Below are 25,443 nucleotides of genomic sequence, written 5' to 3' on the forward strand. Positions count from 1 at the left end.
AGGGATATTGTGTTTTGATTAAGTCAATACCTGAATGTAAATCTACACGTTATTGATTAACAGGTTGTTAGCGCAGAAGAATATCTGAGTTTGACAATCTAAACATATTTTGTTTTTTGTCGTCGGCCCTTTATTTTCAATATCGAAGAAACAAAGCATAAAAATAAGGATCTGCATTATTAGTTTTTTTTAATATATGAAAATGATAAAGCCTCAATTAAGGCTGACACATTTTCAGGCATCATCATGTATCATATATCCTGTATCTACACCATTTGCTTCAAACTACCATAGCATAATCGTTCCAATAGCAGGTCCAATATTGTGAAACTTTTGTGAAGATAAGGGATGTGATTACCCCTCCTACATTAGTCTGCCAGTTTGTACATCATGTCATATTTATTTAATGATTAAACCAAGGGATTGTATTGAATGAAATGTTAAACTAACTAACAAAAACATATATTCCAGAAATGAATGCTCAGATCATTTAATACAATTATTATAAAAATAATGTCCACACAAAAAGGGAGATTAATGTCTGTATTTCAGAACAATATTTTTTTTTTCCTCTTCAGCAATTTACAAAATAAAATCTCACAAAAATAAAATACAAACTTCAGCAGACAAGTAGGCATATTTATGATAAAAATCTTTACATGGAAACCTCACGCCTGTACATAACCATGTAGGCAACGAGCTTGCTGAAAGACTTCCTCAGCTATTTGTAAAACTTAAAAGTATGGTAGTATGTGACATTTATCAAAGAAACTTCCGGTGTGCAGTGCGCGTAGTGATTTGCGTGGGATGAAGGGACAGCATTCTTGTCTCATCGCAGGATGTTCCATCCATTATCTACCACTGTCCTTCAGGACACAGTGGGCCACAGCAGATGTGCAGACAGATTCCTGTCCCCATTTTGCTTTGGGTTGCAGTGACAGGTCCAAATTTAAAGTGACACTGCACCAGTTGTGCCACAGTAGGGCACCTGTCAACAGTGAACTCTGCATATGGACATATTTTCAGTGAAGGCCATCGCAAACGTGGTCAGATGAGGCGACATCACCTGACTTCCCTCGACTGATCCTGGTTGCTCAAGCGGCTGGGTGGAGCTGAGCAGATAGGCCCGCATCCAGAAATTTGCTAATTTTGTGTTAAACACAGGTCACTCCCTAGAACATTCTAGTAGCTGTAGGGCTACAGAAATCTATATAGCTGCCCTGAAACCACCTCTGTGGGCTAACCATAAAAAGACACAATTCCCCATCACCCACAACCCTTTATTTTAAGAATGCAGTAAACATATGTTTTACAAAACAAACCATTTTAGTAGCAGCTGTAAGGGCTAAATACATAGAACTGCATAGCTAGATTTTTCAGGAAACAAATTCACGATGAGTGATGTTGCAGGTGTAGCCTAATTTTCGCTGGCAAAAACGATCAAATTGGTTATGAGTATAAGTGCTTCTCGCTTAAGTGCTTTGTCTGGCTGGGAGTTATTAATCAGTGCCTCCCTGAACCAGCAATGTTACACTGAGGTTCTGGATGACAATCTGACATGCCGAACTGATATACCGACACTCCTCTTTTGGACTGACTTCACCGTACAGTTTCCACAGGATTTTGTCTTTGCATTGCGTCTCTGTCCTAGGTGTAGTTGAACGCTGACACCACCCCTTTGCCCTTATTTGGACATCCATTTACCAGTCTTTCCACTCACTGATTGGAGGGTTACATTGCTCATCCCACTTCTTGGGACATACTTATTTCAGGTTCTTTCTACCCTTTGCCCACCAGGGGGCTCCAGCTTGTTGGACAGGGCTGTCAGGACCTTGTCAAATTTCTGGTAACGCTCTGCCTGGCTTGCCACCACTCCCCGGCTGCCCCACAGCAAACGCATCTGGAACTCCGTGAGGAAGATCTCCAGCAGCTCCGGCTGCTCCTGAAACCCTGTAGGGGAAAAGGACCTTGAGCTTTATGCGACACAGCCAATCATGTTTTGACAACAGAGGGCTCACTGTTTCTACGTTCTTCCTTTCCCGTACCCTGCAGTTTGGTCTGGGCGTTGCTGCAGTAGAGTTGCCCGTGTTGTGCCATGGTACGTGCTGTTTCCAAGTGACTCATTACCACGTCCACTCCCATGTCTGTGCACTCCCAAAGCTCCGCCTCCTCGCCCACAGCCACTCCCCTCTCCAGCAGAGACAGCAGCGGCACCACGTGAGGGAAGGTGGTGTCAGAGGGTATGCAGTTTTCTGAAGGACAAGGAGAGGAAACAGCTGTGTGGTTTGGCTTCCGCTGAGGCAAGGCTTTCTTACAATGATACTGAGAACAAAACAAACTGTGATGGAGAGATACCTAGATTGCCTTCATTCATGCTCTTCAAATAAGGTTTGAGTTTCTTTTCGTACAGGATAGCTCCCTCTGTGTGCCTCTGCCGGAGTGTGATCCACGTCTGCTCCAACCTCTTGACCTGGAAAAGGAAGCACATCAGGTTTACACAGGCCAAATCCTCGCGAATCACAGTCAAGCCCTTATGAACCTCATCACAAATCAGGGATACTCTGAATATGGAGTAATGTTATTGCTGATGACCTCCATCTGATGCCACCATTGCTCCCTCTCCACAACAGCCCCCCCTGGTGGCAGGTACCTGGCGTAGCTCCAGTGCTCTCATGATTGTGGCAAAGCCAAACATGTTGCCCTGGCTGCTCTTGAGCTCGGAGGCCAGCAGGATGACCTTGAAGAGAAAGGCAGCCCTCTCTTCCCTGCTCCCGGTGCAGCCCAGCAGTTCAGCTGCCATCATAAATGACATGGTGTGGAATCTGAGGGGGGGTAAAGATCAAGGCTGAGGCGGGAAAGAGTTGTGTGTGTGTGTGTGTGTGTGTGTGTGTGGGGTGGGGTGGGGGGGGGGGGAGGGATCACCACAGGTGGCTGCTCAGCTCAACCTCACTGCAAAAAGGGGACAGTACAATTCAACAAAACAATGGACTATCGCAACATCTGCAAGAATTGTGGGTATTCTGCCATAGAAGAACCTAGTCACTCTTCTATTGTACCCATCAGCAATTAAAGATTAATTGCAACAGTTAAATTATCCAACTGTATAAATGAGTATCAGCTAACATTGTAATGTTTTACATTTGATAAAAACATCTACGAAGCATATATATGTTTTATTTCCCATGTGCATAATGTAATACTTTTGGTTCTGCGTATGCAGTTCTACTTTTCATGAGAGACACAGTTTTGGGGGCAGAATGGAGAATCGGGGTTATTGGTCTTGCTTAAGGACCCAACGGTGATACAATAACTCTACAGCCACCAAGTTTAAACCCACAGCGCGATAAAATGGTACTGCTTCATCAAGCTATTAGTATGGAGCAACCTGGCAGTTGCATGATACAGAAGTTCCTTATTCTCTTATTCATTGTATCAGACCAACTGAATACGGATTTCAGTGTAAGCAGTGTTACTCAGTAGTGTACAAGATTTGAATCTTTAATGTTTTGCTCACAACCCCCATCTTCCTCCAAGGTCTCACCTTTCCCACAAGTCCAGGCGGAGTTGTTGTCCATGTGGGAGAGTCAGCAGCTCCAGACCGGAACTCACTGCCATCTTCTGCTGCATCTCCTCAGAAACGTTCAGTATCCTAGCAACCTGCAGTGCAGATCATGGCCGTGATGGCAAAAAGGTGAGCTCATTTAAATTTACTGTCAAAAGCACAACGCATTCCCTGGCTTGATACGCATTCAGTTATTCATTAGCATTAGCTCTTTTCAGATCTTTTCAGAATTGGTGACCCTGTTGACTGACTGCACTAGGACAGTGGTTTTCTATGAGGCGATTTTAAACCTGGCTGGAATCCTAATCCCAGCTCAAATTTTGGTCTAAAAATAGACCTGCATTATTCGTAAAAGCTCCTGGTTTACTGAGCCGTTTCCCCCTTTACAAAGTAAGTCTTTATAATGTACACCTGCAAAAACCACTAATCAGTTTAGCAAAATTAAGTATGGCCACAGCTGTTACAATTCCAAAGTGACAGAAATATTTTAGAGTCGTGCAAAAAATTGTACAAGAGATTAACAAAGGGGTTAAATTAGTAACTAAGGTAGTTTTAAGAATCTGAAAAATACTAGCATCAGTTAGTATGAGAGAACTATAGTCTCAAATTGTTTTGTGCTATATGGTGGGGAGAGATGACCTGATATAAACTAGGACAATAAAAATAGAAAGAGGCTGTAATATGAAATTACAGTGTCCTCTGCCAAGTAGGACGTCTATAGGCTTTTGCTGCGGGTGCCTCAATAGATACATAGGCACAAAATGTACAGTATCAGTCTAAGGTTATGACAAACATACTGAAGATGAAAAGACACCTCGAGGTTATGTAAGTACTGCATTATCACGTGAATAAGGAAGAAGATGGAGCGCTGTGACAGATGACCTGGCCCCCCCACAATCCTCAGACCTAAACCCCGTAAAGCTGGTTTGGGATGAGCTGGGTTGAAGGGTAACAGCAAGGCAGCCAATCTGTGCCCAGAATCTGTGCAAACTCCTTCAGGACTGTTGGAGAAGCGTTCTAGGTGGCTGCATGTGGAAGCTGGTTAAAAGAATGTCAAGAGACTATAAAGCTGTTATTGTAGCAAGGGGGCTATTTTGAAGAGTCTATAATTTGAGATTTTGAACACTCCTCTTGGTCATTGCAATATTTGAAATATATATTACTTTATTGCCTTTTACTATAAGATGAATAACAAAGCTAAAATAGAGACAAATGCATTAAACGCAGGTGTGTCCAAATGTTTGACTGGCACTGTATGTGAATTAATGTGAGAAAATGTACGCACCAGTGATCTGGGGGAAGCCGAGGCTTGTCTGAGTGGGGGGATTGTGCCTTATTGATGTGGGTGCCCTTACCATGCAGTCCGCCTTGGTGATGTGCCAGGCGGCGGTCCTGGCATCGACTTCGGTCAGCAGCTCCTTCACCCGCTTAAGGATGCCTGCCTCCAAGGGTTTGTTCTCTGCGGGCATCAGCAGTGACCTATACTGTCCGGGTTTGAAGGACGACTCCTTCTCCACCAGAGGGACACTGAAGATCCCTCTGCTATGCCCCAGCCCCTCATAGCCCCCCTCATAGCCTTCACTGGATAGGACAGGTGCTTTGGAAGGATGGGGCTTGGAGATCTTTAGGGAGGAGTAGGGACTGAGTAGGGTCTTTGGGCTGAGTCTGTGCTCGCTGAAGCAATTCGAGTCCAGCAACTGGGTCGAAGCGTTGAACAACTTACTGCCAGATGGACTTCTATGATGGGAGACTACAAGTTCACAGAAGATACACACAGGGAACATCAGGATCAAGCAAATCTGAAATATCTAGCAAAACCAGGAGATGTGCTAAGGTAGTGCTAACGAGTTCTTTGCTGAGAAGTCACAGCAGGCTGATGTGACTGTGTCAGGTGTAGATAACTGAGAATATCACTCTACTTTTAAGGCACACACATTTTCAGGCTACAAGACTCACTGGTATTGTAGGCTGTAGAGGGAACACACTCTCCAAGAGGTGACAGTGGAGACTGTATCATCTGGATCTGATCCATACTGCTGGATAATCTGTAGAGACACGTTACTGCTTATGATTAGATTGACGCGTCTGTGAAAAACATATAACCTGACAGAATGTGATGAGACTGTCACTAGACTAGCCATAGTGCCCAGATGGGGGCAGCAGATTTATTAGTAGCTCTTCTCACCTGTGAGGCATGGTCAGCAGTGTCCTGGGCCTGTCCTCCAGGGTGACACCTTGCTTCTGGATAAACGTTCTCCTCAAGCTAGATAAGGGACTGGCTGGGTCTTGCTTGCTGTTAGTCATGGTGAAGGCTGCCTCCAGAATGCGCAGGGGAAGGGTCCGGTTGATGGGGCAGTAGATGTGTGCACCGCTCTCCAGTGACAAGGGCTTTTGACTTCCCACATAGAAGTGGACGAGGGCAGCTACCGAGTCAAAGCTCTCCCTCCCCAGCTGATACTGGACCCGAGGGCGAAAGGTGCCGGACTCCACCAGAACTTTGCCAATGACGAAGTGCAGAACCTTGTGGCTCCAGCGGCTGGTCAGTACGTAGTCGCCCATGCTTGTGAGTGAGTCCCGTATCAGGAAGTCTCCATTTCGCAGGACCAGCGTCTCTGACACCTGTCAGGCCAAGAGAAACCAGACGATCAAATCCAGGGCACCCAGTGAGAAGATGAAGTAAAACAATACAGATAAATATAGGTAACGTCTTTTTTTGTGAAGAAAGACAGCAATGGTGCTTTTGGCCGTGGCTCGACTAATGTGGCCTACATAACATTAAGGTAGATACCACTACCCCCTACCCCTACCCCCTTAGACCTATGAAATGCATATAATCTGATACAGATACGTGTAGGGGATGAGTGGGACTGGTTTTCAAACCGAATACTGCAAATACCAAACACAAATACAGGTGCTCCTCTACTTATGAACTTTCAGACGTACGAACGAAGAGGACTGTAAGTCCAAATCTTGTTCGCTGGGCTCCCGTTTCCAGTCCGCAACATCATTTTTTCCCGCTCACCAATACTGCCTAATATAACTTCCGAACGCCACTCCCAACGCGCAGCAGCGTAGCGTGCGGACTCCCAGCATCCTAGCTCTTTGTACTTACGTATACCTTTAAATGGTACTCAATAACGACTAGTGAAACATTTCAAGTTACAAACGGCCACTCAGAATGTAACTCGTTCGTTAAGTAGAGGAGCGTCTGAACTGACCGGGTGGCTTTTGGTCCTTCAGCCAAAAGGCAATCAGGTTTGGGTTTTTGGCTTAGTTAGGTAGTTAGGTTAGGGTTATACAATTAAGAAAATATGATTTTGCTTACATTGGAAGCTGGTTCTTGCATGTCATGTCTTGCATGTTTAACCACTACAAAGAAAACTCTTAGCAAAAAGAACTTGTCTTAGCCTTTGCTATATATATAAATACAGTAACATTCTGTCATGACTCAACTGTAGACTGAGCCATAACACTAATAATCCCAGGGGATTAGCGATGTTATAATGCAGGAAAAATCTTCTTCTCCTTTTCTCATCATAAATGCTTAAAGAGATATTATTGGTTCTTTATCTGCGGGGTTTCTACCAATGTCGATAAATTCACGGAAACTTAATATCTGTTGATTTTATCAGATAACCGATACGCCGGTCGAACCTTAGTCTACATATACTTCTGTTTATGTTTCCAGATTATGGATGAGCCAACCTCTCGGGGCATGAGGCCATGGTACCAGCCATGGCTGCTCATATCATCGCTGCTTCGCTTCAGTTCCTCCTCTAACTCCTTCCGAAGCTTCTCAGGTGGGCTGTCAAGCAGGTACCTCTCCTTGGAGAACTGAGGGGTGCAAGGAAACATACAGAGGTGACACAGTGGCCTGAAAAGAGAACAGCCGCGGGGACGCAGACATCCCAACATCTGTGTGTCTGTTCGGATCGTCAGCATAGACTTAAGAAGAAGCTCAGAAGCGATTTCTCAAGGAAACCGTGTAGCGATGCTAATTTCTGATTTAGCCACCCTGGAGAAACAGCGACCATGCACATCTTGCGGGATCACTGAGGTCATTCCCTCTTTGGCTAGAACACCCTGGACAGTCCAAAGAGACATTGTTACTTAGACAGCTTCAGGGACAACTTGAACTATTAAAAAACTGACCCCTGTTAACAACCCCGCCCCCGTTTTTAACAACTGTCATCCAAATCACTCCCATCACATGACAACCATTTCCATTATATGGCGACTGAACTTCTTTTGAGACCCTCCTCTTACCACCTGATCTCTGTCTTCCATGTGCATCCAATCACACTCTTTGTTCTACCCTAGTAATCAGAGTTCAATTCATGTTTAAGGTCCCCTAAACCCTACTCAGTGCATCATCTCTTAAACCCCAAGCTCCAAGATCCCCCCTCTAAATCCATAATCTACCCTGGGATCATCCCTACTATACAGTACTTTTTGGTCATCATAACTTTTGGGGAAAAAAAAAACTGTAAACTTTATTTTAAGTCAGAAAAAGGACACAGTTTTATCTAAGAGACTGGAATGTGTAGCACTGAGACATAGTATCAAAATCATATTATTAACAAATGCTTTATATAATATTGCGCTGCTGTTTATCTGCTGAAACAATGATGTCACTCACTGACATGTGACATCGTGAGGAGGGGCTGTTTCCTTCAGGGAGAATTACAATAACGCAGTGGAAAGCAGTATCTGGGAAACAGTAAGAATTGAAATATAATAGCAGTGAATGTAATGGTTATAAATAAATATATTTGATAGACTTCAAAAGGACTATTAAATAAATAATGGCTTTTTTTTACCTGTGTGGATTTTATTTGCGGTAGAAGTTTATAAATAGCACTAGTGACATTAAACTCTTTCGACAGCCAGACTAGCAACACATAAATTAATTTAGCCCATCAAATTATTATAAGATCCCATCTTTGAATTTATTAAAAACACATGATTGTATATTTAAAGCCATTTGGAAGGATTGACTCTCTGGGAGGTTCCAAAAAACAAGGCCGTGTGACAGACCTGCGGCAGGCACCCCTGCAGCTGGGGGTTAGGGGCCTCGCTCAAGGGCCCACAGACACGTGACCATTGTCCCAAGGCTGGGGCTTGGACCAGTGATCTTCTGATCACAGACACAGAGGCTTAGCCCACTACACCAGATACTGCTCCCAGCTCCATGATTATTAATGTTTCATATTGAGGAACGATCATCAGTTCGACCGTCATTTAGCCATCAGACAGGCTGTCTGAAGTTATCTGGAGTTTGACACATCCGCCCTTATGACGATGTCTTCCGTTTCAGTCGGTGCTGAGAGGCGGTGCGCTTTGCTGTTATATCTGTCAGGCTTTTCTCCTGATACAGGACTTCATCTTGGATGTGTAGACGAGTGTTCAGGAGGGCTCTGGGCAGACAGCTCTGCATCCAAAGTTCAGCCGAATAAACAAACGGCGATCGCCGCTTAGCAAAGGTCAGTGGATGGGCAGGATATGCGGCTGTGCGGGACACCTGGGCACACTGGGAATAGTGATTGACGAGCACGGCTTAAGCCAGCCGAGCAGGATAATTTATGTTAGCTGTGCTATGGAAGCAGTGCACCCTGCGTGACTGTGAACAGGGAATACCCACTGCATAGGACATGCTACATACTGCATATTAAAAGGGAAACGTTATACCGAGAAAGGTCAGCCTGACAAGTTCTGATGACTGAATTGGGATGTTATATAAACTAAACAATTATGAGTGTCTAAAATCTAACCGACTTACCATTATGAACTATTCCAGCAGAAGTCTACCCTCTGTTACATGTTCCGCCAATGGAGCTGGGAGATGCAAGGTCCATGATCTGATTGTTTTTTTGGGCTCTACATGCACATCATCACCAGCACCCTACCAGCACAATAGGGGAGGGTACATCATTGTTTCCATGACGGCAGCTGAGGATTGGAGGGTGAGGGGTCCTTTAAATGGCCTACAAGAGGATACCCTGCAGTGATACTGTCCTAGTGCTATTCAATACCAGAAAGTACTGGGAAAAGGGTGGGCCACTGCTTCAGGCCTGATCACCTAGCAGACTGATCGATGCAGGAGGCCCAGAAAGTGAATAACTTAGAAAGTGGGAAAAGCAGCATCCGAAATGAGAGGAGGAGTGATCCACAGTCCATCACTTCCAGCACAGCGCTGCGAGTGCAACCACAGCAACGTAAACAACATCTTTAATGCTTTAACTCTGCTTTAACTGTTCATGAAAGACAATAAACCTGCAGTAAATTCCCACAGTACTTTAGCTTAATTCAACGTACTGGCTATGTATGTACTTGGTAGGTACTCTGCACCCAAGCCAGAGCCTTCATCATCATCATTAATCCATCCATCCATCCATCATCCATCCATCCATCTCACCCTTTTCATTAAATCCTTTCCCAAATTAAGGTTGCATCCTTGACACCAGTACATGTTCAGAGAAGTCAGAAACAGGACTCTGCGCACCTGGCGCCAGAACCGTCATAATCTGTCATTAAATTATATTATAAATGAAAAGTTTGCACATATACAATATTAAAATGAAGAAAGAGACTAAGAAATGCATCTGAAGCATAATCAGAGAGGCAGATGGGGGGCTTCAGAGTCAGACACCCGCAGCGTCTTCTATAACAGCCAAGCCAGAGACAGGAGGAAAACAGTCTAGTCCTAAGAGACGTACATTATCATTTCAGCCAGAACTAAACAAACTCCGCTATATCCCAGTCTGAGGCACTGGATTACTGCAAAACTTCCCCACGAGTTCAGTGTCTCTCATTCCAGCCATAAACTTTCAAAGCTCAGATAACTTACTTCAGCCTTAAACTTCCACCAAATGGAAGAAAGTCACCTGATATTACATTTACACCAAAGGGTGTAAATATCTACTAAACATTCTCACACTTGTCTGCATAAACCTAAATACACCGACGCCGCAGTTCATCCCTTTAAACGGCTGCTTGAAACGATGGTCTCCTTTGAGTCCAGACAGGCTGACAGAGAGCCACTGGCAGCTGCAGCTCACCTGCACCCGCATGAAGGATCTCCTGTAGATGCAGCAGGAGGCGGCGGTGGACAGGAACCCCCAGAGACCGCAGTGCTCCGCCATCGCCACGGCACCGCTAAAGACCTGACTCACTGGCTGCCTCCGCTACAGTCCCGCGCCGCGTCTCCCCGGCCCACGACTCCGCCGGCCACCTCGCCTCATCCCTCTCGGCTGGAGGGACATGGGAGGGAGGGGAGGAGGCAGGCAGATCCGTCCCCCTGCCACCTCCCCAGGCAGCACGTATAACGGACAGCGAAGATGGGAAGTACCTTTAAAGAAGCTGCCACAGCGTCTTGCTGCAGTGACAGTGCCAGTGAGGCAGTAAACAGCCCAGCATGCACTGCATTATTAATAATGCAGACTTTTCTCCAGCTCTTTACCTTCACATTAGTCTAAAAAAGTAAGATCCCAGTGTGTGCAAGGGCGTGGGAACCAGAGATAACATGCACCCCCTACCAATATTTAGTTTGGCATCATTTGCCCTCCCGAATAATAGTCCTTATTAAGCTGTGCCCCACCCAATAATAATTGTCGTGCACCATCTACTATGGTGTATCAACAATGACAACTAATCACTTTCCCTATTTTACCATTATAGTCAAACAAATTTGATGCTACATATTGCACACAACCATTCATTATTTTTACATTTGGTTGAGTATATTACACAGGCTGCCTTGAGTCGTTGTGAATGCTAGAAATTAAATTAAAATTCAAAATAACCCCAAAGGAACACAGGAACATGCAGAAACCAACGACCATCAAACATTTTGATATCTGAAAAAATGTCAAATTCTAACAGTAACACTCCCAGTAGTAATAATGTCATTTTGACGGATACTGACTACAGACAAATTTTTGTCCGACATCGCCAGTACTGACTGGTTTTTCTCTGAACTATTTTCTGACTCTGAGGTTAGCTGGGAGGGGGGACTTGCATTACTTTTACGGGGAAAATGAAAGGTCAATCTGAAGACTAGATTTATAATACGTATAAGACTGTCTCGCCGGCCCGTACTTCGAGACCTCTTCTAAGTGGAGTTGTCAGCAGTCTTGAATTTTTATGGGATCTTCCCATATTGTAAAATAAAATGCTGTCCCATTTTGAACTAATGGATATTTCTTTACATCGAAGGTGGCAATCATACTTCTAAGTGGTGAATGAGCCAATGAAATCCCTCATCTTCCTCTATGGAAAATGCCTGATCATCCAGTGCAATCATCTCCATTATTTTAGTAGTTATGACTTTAGCTCTCGTGTTGTTAATTTTTAATACTGATAAAGTGTAAATGTCAGGTGGCAATATCGACCAAAACTGACACATCGGACCAATCCCAATATCTTTATTTTTAATGAATATCGACAGGTACTGACGTTGCCAGTTGTACTGTGTATCTCTATCTGGATGTATGGGAAAAATATTCTCTATTAAAAAATGAATATTTACCGTTTTTAGACACCTTTACGCAAAGTGACATACAACTGAGAAATCAATTGGAGTTAATTACCTTTCGCAAAGAGCCACTGGATTTGAATCATCAATCTTCAGATTACAAGCACACTGTTCTATTTGGCAGAGCCAGACTTTACTGCACTGGAAACAATTTGAACAGAATATACTAACAGCTATTGTTTTTGTTTCCTAAATAATCTCAAATATGATTAAACTCATACCCTATCTACCATTGTACGTCATAAGACTTTCACACAGGGGGTGCGGGAGGTGAAGACTGACACTGATAACTGAGACTAAGGGAAACACATGGTTCTATTGGAAGCGTGCAGTGCTTGCTGATGAATAAAAAAAGGTTGAATATGTATAACAGAGTAAGCTGCAGTGCTGGTAGTTTCCTGTACTTGTCCCGTTTCCAATATCTTAGCATTCTTAGAAACATGTCAGGATCTTAGGAGTTTCTGTCACAGGAACGATGCATAGTGCAGGCAGGAAAGGAAAGTGACGATCCACTTGTGGCTCCACGAAAACAGGGGGGGGGGGGGTTATTATAGAACTGAAATAGCTGGGAACACTGCTAACAAAATGGACCATGAGCAGTCAAAACTAAAAAGGGGTATGAAGTAACTAACATAACAAAAATGATCTACGAAAGGAAACTGCTTAACACAGAAAACAGGCAGGGAATCATACATAGCGAACAGGAGAGCCAACATCAGGGAACATAGTCAATGACTCCACGGGGAACAGAGCAGGATCAGGTACTTAAATACCAAGTAAACTGGGGCATACATGGAACAGGTGTAAGATATAATCAATTAACTAATCAACACAGGACACAGGACAACTAGAAACAGAGCAGTACAATCAACAAGGACTGGCAAAATAGGCAACAGGTGAAACTAATAATTAAATCGAGGAACTCAGAAACTAGGGAACAGAATCCAAACACTAGGGAAATAACAAAGACACGCAACACAACAATCAAGGGCACAAAGCAAAAAACCAAAACAGAATGGAAACCATAAAACACAGGAACTAGAAAAACTGATACATTGGGAAACAAATCTACTAAACACCGCACCATGCAGCAATCCTGGAAACACATGAAGGACTTGAAGGACACAGGGAGGACAAGATGGCCAGTGACACCTGCTGGCCAAAAGGGGAAGAAACATGAAAGGCTTGGGCAGACGGGTGCTAACCCTGACACAAACCAATATCATACGCAATCCTGAATTTTTACAATATCATAGCTACATGTTAATCCCTGATTTTCTGTCATTTCCACATCTATGGTGAATATTCTAGCAGCCATGATGTTGACAGAGTGATAGAAGGTATGGCCTTAGATTGACGACAGCAATGAAACCCTTCTTGCCACAAACGGCTGAAGTGGGTCATCAAAGACTGGGAACCCAGACATTTCTAGTAAAAAAAACCACATAGATTCGATAGAGCTACACCTTACAGCTACTGGCCTTATACCATGGTAATATGGGTCTTGCTTCTTGTTATGACTGATTGCTCTATGACCACCTCCCTTTGTTGCTTCACCACTTTTCAGTTTTTGTTATAATCGTTTGCACCAGTTCTCTCTCTCTCCCTTCCCTGGCCACTTATTGTCAATGTGTGTCTGAAGCATGATCAGATCAAGCGTCAAGATCATCTTCAGATCATTGTAGGGTGAAGTGATGCTCTGCAGTCTGGGAAGTGCAGAAAGAGACAAAAAGATCGTTTTTGGTCTTTTCCGGGCTACAAAGGAGGAATGTAACAGAATGCATTATCTCATTGGCCTTGTTTAGTGCCTTGTAAGGAGGCATGTCTGGAACAATCATTTGAGTGTTCAAGCCTCTCTATTTCTTGTCCATTTCTGTTTTTTTGTGACAGAACTGACCCCCCCCCCATTTCTTTCTCATGCCGTTCCATGCCCTCATGAGCATTTCCTGTCAGGGGGGTTCCAGAGAGATGAGGTAATAATAAGGATGCTAGTCTGCTCTAATCCCATTCGAAAACCTGCACCATATTTACATGGAAAATACACATCTACCTCTCTACGGGAAGACATACTTTTATAGTCACGCTGTGGCAAGTCAACATCCTTCTCAGGAAGGGAAGTAAGGTGACCAATCCTGCTTGTGGTTGGTGATTCTCTTCCTGTTTCATGTCAGCGTGTGTGTTTTCTATGGGTAGTAAATGTAGAGAAGAGAGCAGAGTTTCACTTGTTGCTGGCTTAGATTTTCAGAAGAGCAAACTTTTCATGTGCAGTGTTTTGTTTCATGCCAGATAGATAGATAGATAGATAGATAGATAGATAGATAGATAGATAGATAGATGCCTTGTACAACCCCTAACCTCTAAAAAAGCCAACCACAATTGAAATCCAGCTGTGCTCCATTGATAATTCTCATATTGTTTTTTTCCACAAGAAGCTCAGACACTGCAAAGGCTGACCACATGTAGCTTTTTATAAAAAGATTTTATTTGTATACTTAATCTCCAGTATTGAGGAAAAACACTGTCAGAATAGTCCTGAATGTTGCAAGTACTACACGCCCATTGTTGACCATAACCAGACCTAACTGGAACAGAGTTGGTTACCCATGGTAACCCAAGTAGCGAGAAAACATTTGTAGGGAATGGGCAGTAATCCTAGCCCTCTTCTGCCACAAATCCCATTTCGACTACAGCTCAACTGCTACGCACTTAAACCTTTGGCTCTTTTCCATGGTTTCACATTGGCCCAAAAAGAAGGCTGGTTCGCAGACAGCGGAATGCAAACGAGCACTCCATCTTCCACAGTCCTAGCTCTTGCTACTACAGAACAAGAGGGCTTTCTAATTCATTGCCCGCTAACTGAGCATGTCTCCAGAATAATGTTTGTGGTCTTGTCACAAAGCCTCTACACCTTTGTGCTGTTTTTTATTTAGGAAAAGGAAAGAAATTCTTACCTTAACATATTCACCTCTGATGTCCATTGGCAGGTGGCTGGAAAGAAGAAGAGGTAAAAGGATTACAAATTGTTTTTTGAGAATTTCATTTAAACTGTTAGGAAGCCGCTATTCGTGTGTAGCTGCAAAGCGTGAAGTTAAATGTTTAGTGCGTGTATAGATATATACACATATTGGTGTGTGGGCATGTTTGCATGTGCATGAGTATGAGCAATGAGTATCCGTATGATCACATGCATGCCGGTCTATGCAGTGTGTGTCATACAGGAAGTGATAGCAGCGGAGACCCAGCGGCTTTGAGATACCAAAAAAAAAAAAAATGGTGGGGACAGAATGTGCTGGAACTCCTGACCTCTGGCATCCATTGACATTGCATGTAGGAAGTATTACGCAACACGCTGCTAAGACTCAAACAGCAAACGGTTGACAGCTGTTGGCCAGTTCTCACAACACCTAGCAACAGTTTCAATTATGGGTGCACCTCTCAGGCCATAGAGAAGGAAACTAACACAACTCATCGCCATTCCCCCTCCCATCTTACACAAAGAAACACATTTCTGGAAAAACATCAGTCCAGTGTCCTTGACAGAAAAGCGACTTACAGCAAATAGCAACGTATAGTGCCCATCTTCGAAGATCTGCATCACCAAGCAACAATAAACATTAAATTAACTTAGAGCTAAACATTGGGCAAAAGTCTTAGGCAGTCAAACGAAAGAGAAAGCTATGTATATGGCCAGGAAGTGTACATTTGCTTGAGTAAAACAGTAAAAACTAGTAAAAATTTCTTCGGTTCTCCAAAAAGTTATTGATATCTAGTTGGATGGCTAGACCAGTTCCCAAACCTCTCATCAGGGGCACCCAGCCATTAAATTTCACCATCAGCTCACTTAATTAATTAACTTAATTGGTTACAAAAGTCAATGAGATACTGATTAGCTATATCAGATGTGCCAATGGTCAAGTCAAAAATGGCATGGGTCTATTGTATGGTTGCTGGACGTAATGGGGGTGATTTTAGCAGAGATTTTGGAATGGCTATGCTAACACACTGACATAGCAGTTTTACACCAACATAACGATCATTTAAACATCATTTTCTTTGGCTGCCTAAGACTTTGGCATACAGACCTCACAGTAGATTCATCCAAAGAAAATTATTCATCTGAACATGGGGCTGCCCTGAAATGTAATCCTTGATTTCTACCACTTTTCTGTTTTCTATGTGAAAACAATTTCTGTACATTCATGCTATACCGAATGGATATTTTCTTCCTTTTTCTGTTTCCATTCCCTCTAATGACATCTTGCCCTCCATCAGCCTTTCTAGTCTTGAGTGATCCAGAGAGGATGCAGGAAACAGAGACACTCTGTTCTTCTCTGTTCTTTTCTCAAAGCCACAGCAGCTACATATCACAGATGTCAATAGCTAAGGGTTACCCTCTATGCATCCATAGCTCTAACTATGCATTAAGACTGGCAATCTCGAGGCACGCATGCAGTGCATGGATTTCAGAATATATGAGGAAGGGACACTTTGCCAATGAGAAATATAATCTGCTAACCATTAATCGAACATGAATGTAATCCAAAAGAACCAAATAATGCTTCATCAAATGGACTGGCAGTCATTCACAAAATGCCAGATAATCACAGTTTTTAACAAATATGAAAAAATAAATGCAAAAATAAACTTTGGCAGTCACTGGGAGAATTGTCCCCTGTGGCCATTCTAAGACTATTGAGTAATACTTGTGGAAAGTAATAATATCTATATACGCACAAATCACCCATTAATGCTACTATAAATCCCATGTCTCTTCAGAAGCTTGATTCCACGCCCTGCCTTTCGTTCTTGCCCCGTGTTGATCACTCCCAGCTGCCCCCTGTTGTCTTGCGTGTTAAAACTTGTATTTAAGTACCTCCCAGTCCAGTGTTCCCCAAGTCTGTCATTAACAACCTATCCTCATGTGCCCAGCATCCGGTCCATTCCTATTTTTCTGGAATATTCTTAGCTATTTTATTGATTTGCTGCCTTTTTGTTTTTTGTAATAAAATCCCACTATTCAGTGCATCCCGACCCGTCAAAAAAAACGTATATTTATCTTTTTACTAAATGCACTTAAAAATACACAAACAACCATATTAATAATGCTGCTAAATGTGACATAACTAAGTCTGTTCTGGAAAACATACCAGTAATGTATTTACATAAAATATTAATTTCAATTACAAGGCTGGAGGCCTACTTTCTCTTCATGGGTGGTCTGTCACTGCCAGTGTTCAGACAGTCATAAGGTTGACAGTCATGTAGACTGTGCTACCTTGTAAAATGCCTGACAGTTGAGCAAAGAACATTCAGGCTCAGCCATCCCACACCTAAACACTGCCATAGATACCACACACCGTGCACAGACTCACAGCCCTGTTGCATACACACAATCACTTCTTTAGGAATCTTATTCCTGAAACCACAAACTTTCTTAAGTTACATAGGGGACATTTAAACAGAAATAAGGGGGGGGGGGAGTGGCATGAACTACCCAGACAAATTCAGCTTAGTTACCAGCTGGACTGCCGTAATTTTCAGGATGCTCAGGATGCTGATGCAGGCTGATGTCATTCCTAGAAATATTCACACAGCGGCACCATCGGAGATACTACAAAGGAAAGGACATGGAAAACTCTACTCTGTATTAGAACAATCAGCTACAGTACCCCCTAACCTGCAACACGCACATTAATCCAGAAGATTAAAGCTACTGATTCATTGCACTAGTATAATTATTAAATTTGGAGGTGAGACTGGAACAGACCCCTGACGTCAGGGAGAACTTGACCCTCATGAGTTGAAAGAACCTCAAGCACCACTCATCTGCAGTGCATTCCAGCCTGGATTCCTCTGCACCGGGCAGGAATTCCTGTTGAGGACTTACAGCTGTGAGAGTCCCTTGGGTCCCTCTCACTGCAATCCAAAATCTGCCTCTCCAAGGGCACAGGTCATATCCTTCCCTAGGGGGGTGAGGCTTACAGGCTGCTTCAACATAAATCAACCAGCTTTATTGTCCCAAGACTTCCACCGAAATCTATCATGGGGATTTCATGGGGATCCGTAAAAAAACCCCATCAAAGTCATTTGCAACAATGCTACTTCTTTCATATGTGAGATACCACTGTGTGCGTCAGCAGTCCAATAAAAAAAAAAATCATCCTAACAGACAACATGCTGATACAAAACGTCGGATGATGTCTTGCTATGGAACAAAGTTTTAGCTCATCCTGTAACAGCCCTCCACCCAAACGCATACAAACAAATGGGCGTCCTCCTCATTCCTGGTATGGAGAAAATAAATAAAATTAAATACAGAAAAATAAATTATAACTGAAAGCGATTTTTTTTCCAGAGCTGCACGATTTCAGCCCTAACTTGGAAGCGAGAAAAGGACGTCATTCTTTGGAAAAGAAAACGTTCAGCGCTCTAAACCTTAAATGCGTTGCATAACATCTCGTCCCCACCCCAGATCACAGGCGAACAGCACTAGCGTAATGCTTTAATATACCCATTATGTGCCGCTATAACGTACATGTATTGTGAGGAAATTGATAATCTTTCATTTAAAAGTGTTTAACTTCTCATTTTCATTATTGTGAATTAGGATGTCACTCTAAAAAGTGAATATTTGTTTCACGTAAAGTGTATTAATCGCCGACGTATTTTATTTGTTTTTAGTAAGTGCAAAAATAGTTTTGCTATCAGCTTACATGCTACTGCTATGCGCAAGTGAAGCATATTAGAGGAACTTTCCCATTCAAGCAATGTACGTCTACCGGACAAGATCCTTTTATTTGGTTTTAGTCTCTACAGGTGATCTACGTTTTGCACCGATATACGCTTCTCAAAGTAAATTTGCGTCTTATGTAAAACAGTCCTACCTCAAACCCATCGTCCAGACAAACAGACTTTCTGCTTTTCCCTGGCTCCTATAACGGGTGTCCACCTCCCTTTCCTGATCCACCGGCGGAGCTGACGTTCAGTCGCGCACAGTTGACAGAAGAAGAGGAGCGCTTCTGTCCGCTGGGATACCGCAGCCCCCCCTCCAAACCTTCAGTGCGAAGGCAGTCCTTTATGGGAGGGATTTTTACGTCCGCCACTACAACTTCAGTACCCATGAGAAATACCAAGTACAGTGCCATATAAAGTTACTCTCAAGAAGCCTTAATATGTGGAATGATCCGTCAATTACTTTTCTAATAATTCAGCACTAGGGTGTTCCAGGGTGACCCTCTTTGGATTATTCTGACTATTGTGTTTCTTATTTATTAATTTGGTTAAGTATTCACGGAAAACATTCCCTGATGGTTTATCTTTAACATTTGTACACTTAAGTTTCGATCTGGTGAACAATAACAAGATCCTGACCATGGCTGCTTGGGGAGCAATTTGGGATGGTGCAGTTAGGTTGTAAACAGCATTTAAAAGATTCGGTTATTCTACATCTTCTGCTCATTCTTTCATACGGAAAGTGAGGAAGATGATCCGAGATAACCGGTGGGATGATGGATGGATGGATGGGTGGAAAATGAATAAATGTTATCCACCCATCCTGTAACCGATTACCTTGGCACGAATTGTATGTTAAACTCGTTTATAACAAACGTTAAAAACAGATACCGGAGCGTTTAAAAACTCTCTGTTAATTGTGCCATAATTAGAGTTATACACAAAAACTGCCAATTTCAACTCAACCAAAATGAACAGCACGTATTGTGTAGAAAATCTGGGTCAGACGCACAATTTTCATACGTCCCAAGAGTTGGCAGAATATCCAGTAAAATACATTGGTTACTCACTGGAGACACCTAGCAGCTGTTAAACTAAATGCAGACTAAATTTAACGAGACCAGTTATCTCCCTCAGTAACTTTACTTTCATTGCATAGCATAGCAAGTGTTTCCGCTCAAACAGAAGGCCAAAAATGAAATCAGTTTCAAACAAATCCCGGTGATAAAATGCACACCAGGAATGTCACTGGAGATATATGAAAAGGGAGGGTAGACCTTTACTGGGGGAGTTTGATTTTAATGAAAATTGTTAAATAATAGCAAAAATAAGAACATTATATTTAAAATAATTAGTGTGCATTGGACAGAGTTTTTGAAAAGACAAAATATCTTGGGGGGGTCTCCGAGGGACATAAGAAATAAACTTGATGTGCAATAATGACAGGAAACAGCTCTCTAGCATGGTAATACAGGTAACCTTCATCACCAACCCAAATTGGATAGTATATTTGAATGTGGGCTGATACTTATACATAAAGAACACATATCAGATGTTATTGTCTTATTCGCTCATGGGAGTTTTACTTGTTGTTCTGATGGCAGAAAGAAAAATGATTAGTGGTTCATAGAGATAACCAATAAGATTGCAGAGGAGGTGGGTCCAAGCAACTAGAGGAGGTGGAATCATGACATCTGATTGGTTAGTGAGGCTTCCTCTAGTTGCTTGATGGCTTTCATTTGCGCTGTGAGATGCATGTAAGGAGACACCTTCAGTAACGAATCATCATTGTAACGAATATCACCTGGTCAAAGGCTGTGACTCCTGGATTTCACCCAGCCGACTTTCAGACTGTTCTGGAAGAGCGCTGCTGGTCCTGTGCGTGCTGGTCGTCATTGTGCTGGGTCGGCTGTGGTCCTCTAGCTTCTCTGCCAAGGGCGGCATCTTCTGAGCCTCAGGGGACAAAGGACACTGCCGTGACGGGCTGGCCGCCTCATCTTGTGGTATCCCCGAGCTCTGCTTAATCTCGTCCTGCAAAGCACTGGTACCTACAGGATGTGGTTTTACAGCGGTATCCGGGAAAGAGGCCTCATCTACGGATGGCACACCCTGGAGAGACAGCACACTCAGCAGGGGCGAGTCAGCAACATAGTCACCCTTCCGCGTCTCCAGTACAGCTCCACTTGCAGACTTCTTGGAATCTTTGCTTTTCTTCTGTTTGCGGGAGTGACGGGGTAGAGTGGCCAAATGTGAGCATGCTTCGCTGGAGTGGACGTGGCTGGGACCGAGGGGCCGCACTTCTGTGTCATCGCTGCACCTCTTCGCCAGCAGGTTCAGACCCTGACTCCCATCATGCTTTGCAGCAGTCTTGGAGGATCTGTTGTCTAATGAAAGACTGTGTGCAAGGTTCGATAGACTTCCAAACCATTTAAAACCTATGGCATAAAAGACAGGGGTAATATAACTGAGATTTGTGCATACATTAATTATTACATCTTCTTAAGGCCTTGTTCGTACTTTCCAGTGTGTGCTTTCAGCCCGCAGATGATCATGCATGCAGAAGCTTGTGTTCACAGAAGGTCACAGTCAGTGCATGCATGCAGCAGTGATACTCCACCACACCAGCAGAGGACAGATGTATTGCAACAAACACAAATACCAGCAGTGTAGTGAAAAGAGTAAACTTTTTATGGACAGTTTTAAAGTAATCACTAGGCTTGGGCAGTATTATGGCAATACGGCTTACCACAGTATTTTGAAATCCTTACAACAAAATTAGTACTTGCCAAGATTGGGACAGTGCTACTTCTGAAAATTCTGTATATTGAAAAGTATGAAAAATTAGATATGTGAATACCTCTGCACCTCTTCGTATAGCTGTTCACCATAACTATCACACCACACTGCAGCAACTATTCTTCCTCTACTCTTTCTTGGTTGACCTCTCCTTTGTGAAAGCAAGTGCTGCCACCTACTGGAAACACCTAGCCAATTTCCTTGCACATGTGCAGTCGACGCACCAACACACATGATTTCCACCAGCCACATGCACACCATCCAGCACAAACCGCTGATGATGAAATTTAAGTGACTCCCTCGTGCAAAACCAAAAGCGCATGTGGAAAATTAAAATATGAATGTATGGCTTAACTTCTGGAGTTCTCTATGATGAATTTAAATGGGCTGTAAACAGACCACTGCTTAAAGAAACTTAGAAATTAGTACTAATGTTCTTAACAGTTCCACCAAAGCCACAGCACTGAAACAATTTCATCAATGATGTCAACATTGTCATGTTGTCAGTTTGTGCTTCTAGATTGTAGTCCTGTTTTTGACATCATCAATTCTTACTTGTATGCTGATTTGGACATGAACTAACTAAATAAATGCAAAATAAAATATATTACAACAAAGCTGCATCCTATATATTATCAGTGAAATGCGGATAAATGTTGGAACCTTAATTCTATGCTCTTTACATATTGCCAATAGTGAGGATTATTCGAAAAAACATAACTTTCACTCCTCTTCTAACACACGAAAGCATCTCTCAATACAACCAAATCGCCGCCATAATCTGTCAGGAAGCTGTTTTAAGGAAGTAAAGTGATGGACAAGTCATAGTAAAACTGAAGTCCTCCATCTATACTCTGGCAACTCCCTTCACAATGTCTTGTCATGCATATTTATCATTGAGGGCTGAGATTCATTTTCACTGAATCTCCTGAAATTTTGGTGCCATTTCTGATGATGATCTGTTGATTAATTTTCATATATATAGTAGATTGTGAAGGAGAGCCTGGGAAGTGGGGAGTCGGATGTGGAAAATATTAATTGGAGCAAAAAATCAGGATCATACAGTTCGGGTGAAAAACCAGCACATGCAGACAGAATTCAAATCCTAAGCCAAAACGGGGACCGCGAGAGAGACGATGGTCAAGTGCAAGCAAGAGACAGAACAGAACAGGGCAAACACGTAATCTAGGAACAAAATAAGAATCAAGAACCAGAAGACTTAAAAAGAAGTGTCAGTCAGGGGTTCCGGGGGAGGGGGAATTATGGTAGCCAATGACCCTACTGCAACACTCTGCCCTCAGCAAGCATAAACTTACCGCAGATTCAAAATGCAGAAGCAAGAATTCTTACAAGAAGGAGCAGATAGCACCACATCAGAGTTATTTTAATGGTTTCACTTCAGATTCTGCTTATGTAGAGTGCAGACTTATTTTTTTTTCTGCTTACTAATAAGACACTCAGATCCTCATTTGTCTAACTGGACTAATCAAAAAACTGTGCAATGGAGAATCTCCACTGAGGTTACTTCTTGTAATTCTCACATAAGACCGTTGGCAGTAAAGCCCTCTGCCATAGGGCCCCTAATCTATGAAACAGTCTGTCACCTTATGTGAGGAATTTCCGCTTGGTCTCGCTATTTAAATCTGCATTTCTTGCTTGCCTACCATAAATAAAGCTGCTTCTGCTACTGTCACAGCCTTGCTACTGGTCAGTAGGCGACTGAAGACTGGTCTGCAGGAAAGTGCAGCACTACAGGTGCTGTAATGGCCCATAGGCAGCTTGACAGGGCCACACACAAGGACACCCTACTTTCTGGCCTGCTTATTGCTTCCCTGCCTGGGATGGTTGGGCAGCCAGCTGACTTTGGGCATCCAAAGGTTTTTCCTCTTATCCATTTACATAATTGTTACCCTAAACTCTAGTGACATAGCAAGTGCCACTGTTACTTGACTTTGGTCAAAGTGCACTTGACCACCCTTATTGAGAAAGGCGGTGAACGAAAACATACCTAATCGCCACATATAGGTTTATTTAACTATGAAAGAGTGGCATTTTAATCAAACAGCTATTCATTTTGCTATAGTGGAGTCAATATTTTAGGAACTCCAAGAAAGCAAACAAAAACTATTTTAGGCCAGAGATGGGAGAAAATGCACTTAGAATAGTACTGATGACAAAATATGTTCAAGTAAGTTGAGTGTGAAATCGCCCATATTGGATGGTGCCTGTGATGTTGAAATTGTTTTATACAGATATAATCACATTTTTTGCATATGTCACTTAAAAGTAGCATGTAGCCTAAGAGTCACTGTACAGCTCCCTTCTATTAGAAATGTGTGCAATGCATGACAGCCTGTTAAGCCCTCTGTTCCTATTCGAGGTGGACCTTGCCCACTCATACAGGGAACGGAAATGTCACCCCATGCACTTCATGGTACACCGCCCAGCCTGCCTCCCTGTTCCCTTTGGACATATCTATACATATCATGCTTAAATAACTGCTCTTGCGTAAGTTATTCCTATAGTATCTGGCACATACAGAAACACCCACTGAGACTGACTTCTACCTTGGGGCACAAAAGCAATGTAGCCTGCCTTTTCCAGTTACCCTCCATATATAAGTATTGTTTACCAGCAAGCCATTGCCTGTCAGCACAAACACTTACCCAGTCTGCGTTTGCTCATGGTGCCGCGGTTCTGCTGCTCGTTTAATCATCCGGCGTTTCTGCCTTGTACACTGCAGACCGCACTCATTTGAGGAGTCCAGCGGAGGGCAATGTGGACTGAGGCAATACTATAGTGAAAAATGCAGCTTCCCTTATTAACAGGGAGGAAATGTGACATGTGTTTCACAGCAGAAAATTTAGTAACTCATTACTGAGATAGATGCGCCCAGTCTGGCCGAACCCTGCTAAGGTCTTTATGTGCTGCACCTTCACCTTGTCCTCCAGTTAAAAAAATAACCCGCTCCTGCCATCTTCCGTCTTAAGCATCCTCTTTTTATAATTTTACCCTCCCAATTTATTTGTATTTGGAGGTCAGTTGTCATTCAGCAGTATCTTGGGGAATAAACTGTTCAGTATATTTATTTAGTGTACACTGAACAACAAACTAGAATAAAAAGACTGTCGTGGTTGAATGGCAGAATATACCCTCGACGATCACTCTTCTGAATTAAACTGTAACTGCTGGGTCGAAATTGACCACCGGGGCAAAGCATGTATTCACTGCTGTTTACGGTGTCTTTTTTAACCAAAGTACTGCAATGGGGTCGGAGGGACTAATGAATGCGCTTGCCTAGGCTGCAGCCTAGGGGACCAATATGAACAGCGGGCCCTATTGGCTATCTACCTTTTTATTATTATGTTTAAAGTGATCCTTTATTGGTTGTTTATTTGTTTGTGAGTTGGTGATTGGTTAAAACTGAATGGCCGGAATAAAACATTTTAATAGTGAAAACTTATTTTATAGGTAAAAATAATTGCAGACCTTTGTCTTAATGTGGAAGTGTTTAACTGGCTACAAAAAATGTTTTATCCTGTTGAAAAAATCCATGTCACAGCTCTACTTCAACAGCAACTGACGGACTGATATTTCATTAATTCGGAAACAAGATGCCTGTACGATATGGACAAAAGTATTAAGACATCTGGCCATTATTCCCACAGGAACATCCCATTCTAAATCCATAGGCAATAATATGAAGTTGGTTCCTTCTTTGCAGCTATATCAGCTACCACTCTTCTGGGAAGGTTTTCCACAAGATTCTGGGGCGTGTCTGCAGGAATTGATGCCCGTTCATCCAGAAGAGCTGTTGTGA

General features: G+C 42.9%; 1 protein-coding gene across 4 annotated transcripts; it reads right to left on the bottom strand.

Moving 5' to 3' along the window:
* Positions 1-529: 529 nt before the first annotated feature.
* On the bottom strand, positions 530-24,412 carry sh2d3cb (SH2 domain containing 3Cb). Of its 4 annotated transcripts, none has more exons than XM_049000046.1 (12): positions 24,290-24,412; positions 20,632-21,262; positions 15,047-15,083; positions 7,268-7,396; positions 5,748-6,181; positions 5,519-5,607; positions 4,918-5,312; positions 3,542-3,657; positions 2,651-2,822; positions 2,356-2,470; positions 2,046-2,252; positions 530-1,950 (listed from the first exon to the last, which is right to left on the bottom strand). In XM_049000046.1, exons 1-12 carry the CDS (start codon positions 24,306-24,308, stop codon positions 1,769-1,771), a joined length of 2,526 nt encoding a protein of 841 aa, XP_048856003.1. In that variant the 5' UTR covers positions 24,309-24,412; the 3' UTR covers positions 530-1,768. The 4 variants fall into 4 exon arrangements, with proteins under 4 accessions (XP_048856003.1, XP_048856005.1, XP_048856004.1 ...); XM_049000048.1 differs by lacking the exon at positions 24,290-24,412 and adding an exon at positions 14,166-14,278 and having other exon boundaries at positions 20,632-20,650; XM_049000047.1 differs by lacking the exons at positions 20,632-21,262; positions 24,290-24,412 and adding exons at positions 14,166-14,278; positions 18,980-19,123.
* Positions 24,413-25,443: the final 1,031 nt, after the last annotated feature.

The sequence above is a fragment of the Brienomyrus brachyistius genome, chromosome 2 (assembly GCF_023856365.1).
Source record: "Brienomyrus brachyistius isolate T26 chromosome 2, BBRACH_0.4, whole genome shotgun sequence".
Taxonomy (NCBI): Eukaryota; Metazoa; Chordata; class Actinopteri; order Osteoglossiformes; family Mormyridae; genus Brienomyrus; species Brienomyrus brachyistius.